Genomic DNA, 9,289 nt, shown 5'->3' with positions numbered 1-9,289 from the left:
CAGCAGCCTCTGGACAGATTTGTCTGTAGGCAAGGAATAACCATCAAATTAATCAAAATTATTAGGTTAATTTGTCCATGAGAGGAGGAATTAAAAAAAATGCAACCCAAAAGCTAAATATTCAGTGCAGAACATCAGAGATGCTTCTCATATTTTCATGTTGATAATCAGAAGTGTCCCTGGTTATTTTCCTTCATAATTGTGCTCCAAACTGTGTTTTATGTCCTAGCTTCTTCTGCAAACCACTTTAGCTGTGTTTGAGGGAGCAGGCTGCCCTCAAGGAGAGGCTGTTTTATTAAACCTTCACTAGACAAACACAAAATATTTCAGATGTTTCAGACACCTTACCCTGCTTAAAAACCAACCAGACCAGACCCACTGCCCACTGATGCTGCTCCAAGACCCCTAAGACAACAATCAAATGCCAAAATTCATGAAATCACACACATCCAAAATACTGATAAAACAAAACAGTACAAAAACATCCCAAAGTGCACCTTTAGCAAACAGCATCCCCTCAAGCAGACTCATCTTTTACTGCACCAAGAAAAATAAATCCAAGTGGAGAAAAGATTTAGAGAAAAATACATTAGCAAATACAGATAAATTTGTTTTTAATAAAGGAGTTAATTTTCTTTCAATCCTATATAAAACAATAGCAATTAAAAACTTCATTTTTGAAAGTAAAATATTTACATATGAACAAGTAACTGTGCAAAATTTACATGAAAAAAAAATGGAAAGACAGGATTTCCTAAGAGACAAAATAAAAGGGGTGTAACAGTTGTCAGGTGTTGATAAAAATACTGATCAGCATTCAGTTTACACGCAAGAGAGTTAAATTCTACCATGAGAGTTCACACAAAGAAAGCCAAAGTATTTACAGTCATAAAAGTACTATCAATAGACAATTTAATACAATAACCTCTGAAAATATAAAGAACCAATTAGTATATTTGTAATAAAAAAATAGGTACAAAGAAGGGACTTTGCTCTGGACATCTTTAAAGTAGGCCCACAGCTTGCATACAGTCTTTTAGCAAAATAATTATAGTTTACATAGCCATTTTTATGTTATGTGCCAAAAATTATGTACAATTACTGACAAAATACACCAACCATTTTTCAACACTTGATTCACACTGAGAAAGTCTTTCGATGATTCCTCTCAACTTTTGATTTTATTTAATCTAAGCTTTCACTTTAGCTAAAAAACACAGTGCAAGTAAAATATATTTATGCTGAAAATGTTTCTCTTTTTTTCCTTTTTTTCCTTTTTTAACTTTACAGCTTTACAAACTATAGCAAATAAAATGCATTTTTACAGATGCTGCTAAAACATTCAGAAGTAACCCTCCTTTATGGGATTTCAGGGCCTCTAATAAGCAATAATGTGATTAAAATTGAGGTTATGTTTAAAATTAACTGTATATCCCTCTAGATTTTGAGCATTTGGGGGAAAGATAAATATTTTTAAAAAATCAGTTTGCTTTGCTAACTGACTGTTTAAAAAAAAAAAAGCTAAATGAAATGAGGTCATTTGCTGTAGACATATGCCTATGTAATGGATTTAGTTGAATGAAACTGAACTAAAATGAACAATTAATGTTGAAACTGCTACAGGGCTGACAAAGGGTAGCTAGTTATTTGCTAAACGATTCCATCAGTCTTTATATATGGCTTGTTTGGCAAGAAGGCCACTCAATCAAGAGATGAGTTAAAATTTAATTGTCCTTTTATAATATCCACAGGCCTTGTAAGTATCCTCACTGTTACAGAAATGTATTTCTCTTATACTGAAGAGTTTATTTATAAACAGGAATATAAAACTGTTCCATGTAAAGAGGTGGTTGTTTTTTAAACAATATCCCATTCGCTCGTTACAAAAAGGCGTCATTTGCAAATATATTAAAAAATGTCCTCAGGCGTCTCTCCGTCAAAAATACCTTGATCTTTTCCATTTTACTTAAGGAATGCTTTGTATAGCAATAGTGAATGGCTTGTCTCTCGCTCATTTTCTAAACAAAATATGAGGTCCCTGAGGTTCACCCGCGTTATCCTTTGTCGCGTAAACTGTCTGGTTGTTCCAACTCCAGAGCTGCCTGGGACTGCTGCACTCGAACCAGATCCCTGGGAAGCACAAGAACAGGTCAATCAGTCCATGCCTGAAAGCACTGCAAAACTTCACAGAGAAAATGTGTGACCTAAAAACTCTACACAGTCAGGTGTTGCTTTGATTTTTTAAAAATTTTTAATGCCTTCTGATGTTTATGTTCTTGTAACAAACTTTTTCACACTCTTTTTGTAAATAACTTATTGTTTTGCATTTTTTTTTAATGGGAGAGGAAAAATTTGATAGACTGTTGGTTTGTTTAATTGGAGAAGTGGCACTTTCACCCTCCAATCCACTGTCACTTTTGGAAATCTATAAATGTTAGAGTCAGAAAATAAACTTCTCCTTTTTTACCTTAAGGACAGCAGTGTGTGCGCATTGTGTTATTCTGTGTCCTATAGTAACAGTCAGGCAGCTGTGCACTACTAGATTTGAAATTTCCTTTTTAATTCTGATTTGTTAACAACAGTTGAACAATCACAAATTTTCAGTGGCATTCAATACAGACGATAAAGCCCCAAAGAACTGCCTGTGTTTTTAGGAAGGTGCTAAGGACAGGCAATCCCAACAACCAAAACAAAAGGACAGGATTCTTCACAGTTCCAGCATAGATGCCAAGGGCAGCCCTGGAGCTGTGGATGACCTGGGGAGCAGTCCTGTTCCCAGGACTGTGAGGCCTTGAATCCATCATCTCCATGGCAGGGTGCTCCCCTTCTGATGGCAACAGCTGTAACCAAGCTCAGGACTAAATTTAGGAGAAGCTTTCCTAGACACAGTCACGTATTCTCTAATAACCCCTGAATGCTTCTCCCTCTCTCAGCATCACTCATCCCTCTGGCACACACTGGGAGTTTCCCGGAGCAGCAGGACAAACAGACAGGATATTATTAATCATTTATGAAGAAGAAAGCAAAAGCAGAAGGGAACAAACGGGCCGGGGCGGAGCTGCAGTTCCGCGCAGTGCCCGGCAGATGGCGCGCACGGAGCGGAAGGCGGGCAGTGCCCAGCTCCAGCGGGAACCTCCGTGCGCTGCCAGGGCATTGACCGAAATAATGAATTATTCCGGCAGCGGGATCCAGCTCCGAGGCTCAGCTACACGTTCATTTCCCCCTCCAATTTAATTTATTATACTAATGTTATCTTTTATTTTTTTTTATTAAACTTTTATACTTCGCGACACCAAACACGCCCCAGCAGTGAATACTTATCAGTCACTGTGCTTGGAGAATTTTCAAAAATTTTCCTCAATAAAAACACCCCAGAGTGATGCATGAGCCATGTGAATAAGCTGCTGAGGTTGTCACTAACAGGTGTGAAAATAATGTATTTAATCAATGAACATTACTGATGATCAAACCAACCTAAACCTGCACTGGAAATGCTCACTCTGGGTTAGCAGAACTCTGGGCAGTGCAGGTGAATTTGCTTCACCACACTGCTATCAGGAAAGTGAGATTTTTGATTCTTGTGCATTCTGGTGACCCAGCAAACACCAAAACATTAAAATCCTGTTGTTAGGGCTGCTCAAATGCTGAATTTTCAAAGGAAATTTCAAGGCACTTGGACTATTTGGCCATCAAATTTTCACCAACTTCAGAGGAAATCAGAAGATGCAGGACAGTGTTGGATGCTAACTAAATTTTCTCACATATGATTTCTAGAGAACAGAAAGAATGGCTGGAAAGGACTTTACTCTTGTTTTTAATATATTCTTTAGTGAATATGCTCTGTTATGTAGACCATAATACTTGAAATGCAAAGGTAAAATTTCAGGAGTCATTGAAGACACAGAATTATGTATAGAATAAGTTAAGAAGCTTTTTAGTAACTTTCAGTAAAATCACATGGATATAAAACTCTCAAACTGACAGCAACTTGTTTTGTTGGATTTGGAAACAAAACAGAGCAATTACTACTTAGAAGTGATTTTACATGTAATTAAGAGTCAGCATTTGTAGACATCAAAAGCTTCCATTTACAAAACTGTGTCTAAGTAACAACAAACCTTATTTTCCACACTTCTTGTAATATGCCTTAACCACAAACTGCATACAAATGGTGACAAGTGGAGCCCAATTTAAAAATGTCAAGTGACACAGCAGCAAAAGCACAGCTGTGAGTATCAGATCAAAGGCAGCTGCTTCTTAATTAAGCAGACAAAAAGATTGGATTTCCAGGGAACCTGTAGTTAATTGGTTAACCAGTGATTAATCCAAGATAACTAAATTAGTCAGATTGAGATGAAATACAAACAAGTGTTCACAGGAGATGCAAAATACATCCCATAACCCAAGTGACATTAACAGACCATTAAGGTGGCACAGCTGAGCATGCAGGAGTAAGCAATACCAACATTAACTCTGCATGAGGTACTTCAGCATATTCTTCTGAGACAACTTCATTTGTGTACACATCTATCTTTGCAAAGTGCCCCATTCTGTAATTTTCATAATTTTAAACCACATCTAAAAACCTTTAATAGAGTCATTTGTCAGCTTATATAAAAACAAGTCTTATTCTCAGTAGCAGACATTTTAGTAAATTTCAAAACTTAAAATTACTTTAAAAGATGCTCGAGAGGCTTGATTTTTTATAAACAAAAATACCATTTACTAGTATTCAGATTTTTCTCTACCATTTTATATCAAGCATATGTAAATTACTGCTTCCAGCAATTCAGTATAAAACAAGGTGAACTCTTTTGAGGCTTTTCTGCAGTATAAATGCTTTAGCACTGAAAGTTCAGAATGCTCCAGGAGTAATAAACAGGACTATTAAACTATTACTATTCTGTCACTTGCTATCAGACACAAAACCCCACAGGGGAAAATCCTCAAATAATGAAGAGAGCTTTTGGTCCAACAAATGACAATTTTCAAGAATGTTTTGTTCTTTTTAAACATTAGAGTAATCCCATATTGAATGTCTCATGTAGAAAGCAATTTTATACCATTTCTTGTTTATTAACTTGTTTAGAAATACAGCAGATAATCATGTACCAGAATGTAAATTAAATGAATCAGACACTGAGCATTCCAATACCTAGTCTGCAGAGAATTTTTTAAAAGGCAGATTCAACAGAAAGAATATACAGAGGATGTGCAAGAACATCCTGATCAGATGGAACTGGTCAAACTGATCTGCTGTGGAGACACTAAAACTAAGGCCAATCAACTGCTGAAGAGAAAAATTAGGTAAGCTCCTGTAACTTGAAGCTCCTGCTGTCAAATTTAGCACTGACTTAATTCACCCCACCTACCTCATCATTACTCTGCACTTCAAGTTAGATTAGTTATAACCACAAAAATCTCCTTCCAAAACTAGGGAGGGTCAAAAAGCTGAGACTTGTTAGATCAGAGATGGTTTTTCTAAGATCCCTCCAGTTCCATGAATCAGGGAATGACCCCTCAGATTCTATTCCCTGTGCCACTACAGGTGCTAAAAACTGATCCTGGCCTTGGAGTGAGCAAATCTGAACACAGAACACTGCTGCTGCTCAGGGAGCTTTCACAAACTGGGAAAAAGCTCTGAACAGAGAGGTTTGCACAGAGGCTGAGGCAGCAAAACCAAAGGTGACAATGATACTGTACCTCTGTCCCTGATCCAGATCCTGGGGAATCTACTTTCCTTTTCTTCCTGGGCCCGATGGCAGCTAACGCAGTCAGGTTGGCATCCCTCTGTCTCATCTGTGCTAGCTCTTGCTGCTGCATCTGTGTGTGCCACAACAAGGATGGGTCATTACTTCTCCTTCAACTTCCAAAAGAAAAGTTTATGTTCAGCTCAGCACTCACCTCCTTGGCCTTCTGTTTCAACCTAAGCTGTTCTGGATCTTCTTGTCGAGATCGAGACTGTGTTGATAAAGGAGGAGCAGGAGGTGGTTGGAGGAAAAGAAAGAAAAAATAACTCAGTTACAAAAGTAGTTAAAGATTATATATGAAAAACTTCAGCAGGAAGTGAGGAACACCTATCACTCCCACAGAGGGTAACAGTGGTAAACAACTTCTAGAAAGTAAAAGTTTTGCTTTTCTTAACATTTCTATTTTTGAAAAAGGCATCCCATTTTTCTGCTTTGTTAACGATAGCCAAGGAGTAGCCAGACAATTATGTCTTAAATGCAATCATTACAAGACACAAATTACACAGATCTGTGAACTGAATTATACACTTTGCATATGAACAAAGGACTCAGACCTGCACTTTTTGGAACAATTCCTCCCCTTGCTGGGTAACCAAGCACTTACTCAGAGCTGATTTTCTGCTACACCTACACACACAGGTCAGGCTGCAGGCTGAACAAAGTGCACCTGAGTGACCCAAGACCATTTACATCAGCAATGCCCATTTCACTGGGCACCTGCATTCCTTGTGTGTGTCACACTTTCAGAATAATGAAATAATTTAGATTAGAAAAGACCTTTAAGAACATCAAGTCCAGCTGTTTCCCCAGCACTGCCAAGCCCACCACTAAACCATGCCCCCAAGTGCCACATCTACACAATACTTCCAAGGATGGTGACTCAACCATTGCCCTGGGCAGCCTGTTCCAGGGCTTGACAACACTTTCAGAGATTAAATTGCTCTCAATATTCAATCTAAACCTCCCCTGATGCAACTTGAGGCCATTTCTTCTTGTCCTATCAAATCCTGAGTGTTGTTAATCCCTTACATTTTTTAGGCCAACAACAAAATAAATTTGGATTTTGACATTGTTAACTCATGCTGGATCACAAAACTAACAGAACACAGGTTGTTTTGTGAATTATTTCTAGGGTACTTTTATCTAATTACATTCATTCTATATTCACTGAGTAAAACCACAGTTTAATATTCACATTCATGTTTACATCAACTGATTCCTATTTATTGTATTTCTCCAATTTGTAACAATCTTTCTGAATTCTATTTCTAGTCTCTCTCTATTACATTTAAGAATACCATCAAGCTATAAAATTCATCTTTCTTTGCCAATCCAAAATGGAAAAATTAAATTTCAAGACTCTCTTTAATTTGGGAATATGCAATGAGAGTGGCACAGAAGCTGTTTCCCATGCTTTACAATGAAAAGCAAAACTGAGCTCTAGTTAAGAACACATTCATCAAGTTCCATCTTTGAAGATTAGCCTTCCCCTTCATTGCAAGTGTTTTTGAATGAGAAGAAACTCTGCAGTTTTGATGTCAAAAGTGACACTTTGCAGACACGTGTGAAAGCTGAGCACTTGCCTTTGCTGCGCGCATTAAAATTTCCCTTTCTTGTTCGTCTTTACGCTGCTTTTCTATTTGATCAAGTTGTTCAAAGAACTTGAGCTGTGCCCGAACGTCACTTGCTTGTTCATATCTTTCATCATCCTGAAAACACAGCAAATACATTTCTCATTACTCCCTTAAAAACAAAGCTGTTAACTTGTACTGTACTGGGGAAGAACATACACATTCAAAGCTCCAATGTTCACTTTGTCCTTTTCAGACAAATAGCAGGAGTATACTTACACCAGTCAAACCAGCTAGAACTCTTAAAAGCATTTTGTTCTATTCCATGAATCATCAGATTTTGACTTCTAAACTAATATCATCACAGCTTTAACCTCTCAAACATATTTCACAGAGCTGTGTGGTTTTTTAAACACTGCTCAGGCATTTGCATCTATTAGGAACACACATCTGTCAGATAGCAGTCTCCTGGGAATTCAAAGCAGTGCTTTTATCTGTCTGACTCTACAATCACTCACACACTAAACATTTGACATAATAAATAAAGGGGAGGGCACAGCTTCTCTGCATTTGTTTTAAAACCATTTTGTATATGCAAGCTGAAAAGCTCCAGTCATCCACATGTAATAATATCTTAATGGAAGGTGAATCAGTCAAAGAGAATAAACAACCTGATTTCACAGAAAAAAGAGCACCTGAATTCCTGCATTACAGTCAACACCACAGCCTGCTGATTTTGTGCAATTTTTGCCATTTGATTTGAGCAATTAAATCCAGTTACCTTGTAGGAAATATTCCTTTGTTGAGCAGTCTCTGATAGTTTTTCCACAAGGTTTTGTAGTCTTTGTTGTGTAGCATGTGATACGTAGCTAACTACATCAGGATGGATTTCTGTTATTCCATGTTTTTTACCTACAAACAAAACGCAAGTGGGTTGCAAAAAATCATTTTACAATACAACTAAATATGAGTAAAATCTCAGTCATAGAAATTGTAATCCCCATTTCTAAATATGATTTGCAGGTTTTTCTCAGACAAGGATTAAACAGGAAATTAACACATATTAAAATTCATATTAGTTTAACAAAACTGACAATCTATTAATAAATGCTGTGTACTACAGTGTAACAAAGAATTCAAGATTGCTTTTTGTTCCACCATCAATTCTAAATTACTAAGTAAAGCTGATAGAAGTGCTTCTGGACTTATTTCATTGTTTGTGTCATGCTTGATACACCTTATCAGTTTATACAGTCAGACTTTCAGCCAGATTGAGTAGTTTTGATGTTGAATTGCCATCACTTTAGAAGGCAAATCTATGTTTGCTATTCATTGACACTATTGACTTTTCATAAGACAAATGATTTCCCACAAGCATCTGAATATACCAGAAAATACCAGAAGGTAACGACTCCAGCAACTTTTAATTATTCAAACCAATTTCTTTGGAAAATGTCTTCAATTAAACCTAAGAGTAGTGAAATTTGTTTTTATTAATGTTCAAGATAAAAGAACATACCTATTTCTAATATCCTTCTTTGTAAAGGTGCTGGGAAAAGGAAGGTTTCATCTTTACAGGACCGTGTTAATGTGCCCACGAGCTCAGAGTTTGTTGCCAATATCCGAGCACTTTCTTCTGACAGGTTGACTCCAGCCATTGATGCAACATCATTAATGTCATCATCATCCCTTAAAGGAAGGAAAATTTATTATAATCATAACATTTAGTGCCTATCTGCACACACTGCTATGATACCACAGCTGCACATAATGAATTCCACCATAAACCTGAATAATTAGTTTTACATTTTATTTGCTTTTGTGATATAATAAAATACAACTCATTTGTTTGTAAATGAGAAATTATTGCTTTGACTTCAAAGAGCACTAATTTTGTACTTCCTGTTTTTTCCAAGATCCTTTCTTATGTAATGTTCCACCACCTTGAGAAACAAGACATGAGACGAA

At 36.9% G+C, this 9,289-nt stretch overlaps 1 protein-coding gene across 1 annotated transcript in view; it reads right to left on the bottom strand.

The window, feature by feature from the left end:
• Positions 1-632: 632 nt before the first annotated feature.
• TAF4 (TATA-box binding protein associated factor 4) overlaps positions 633-9,289 on the bottom strand; it is a 36,240-nt gene continuing 27,583 nt past the window's right edge. Inside the window, exons 11-16 of the mRNA XM_063172551.1 lie at positions 8,841-9,010; positions 8,103-8,233; positions 7,334-7,459; positions 5,905-5,961; positions 5,704-5,823; positions 633-2,130 (exon numbers count right to left, since the gene is read on the bottom strand). Of these exons, the coding sequence (XP_063028621.1) occupies positions 1,963-2,130; positions 5,704-5,823; positions 5,905-5,961; positions 7,334-7,459; positions 8,103-8,233; positions 8,841-9,010 (772 nt within the window). The 3' untranslated portion in view covers positions 633-1,962. The remainder of the gene's footprint in view (positions 2,131-5,703; positions 5,824-5,904; positions 5,962-7,333; positions 7,460-8,102; positions 8,234-8,840; positions 9,011-9,289) is intronic.

Source organism: Melospiza melodia, chromosome 19, assembly GCF_035770615.1.
Source record: "Melospiza melodia melodia isolate bMelMel2 chromosome 19, bMelMel2.pri, whole genome shotgun sequence".
NCBI lineage: Eukaryota > Metazoa > Chordata > Aves > Passeriformes > Passerellidae > Melospiza > Melospiza melodia.
Note: the sequence above shows the minus strand (reverse complement) of the source record. Positions and strands in the feature narration are given on the sequence as shown.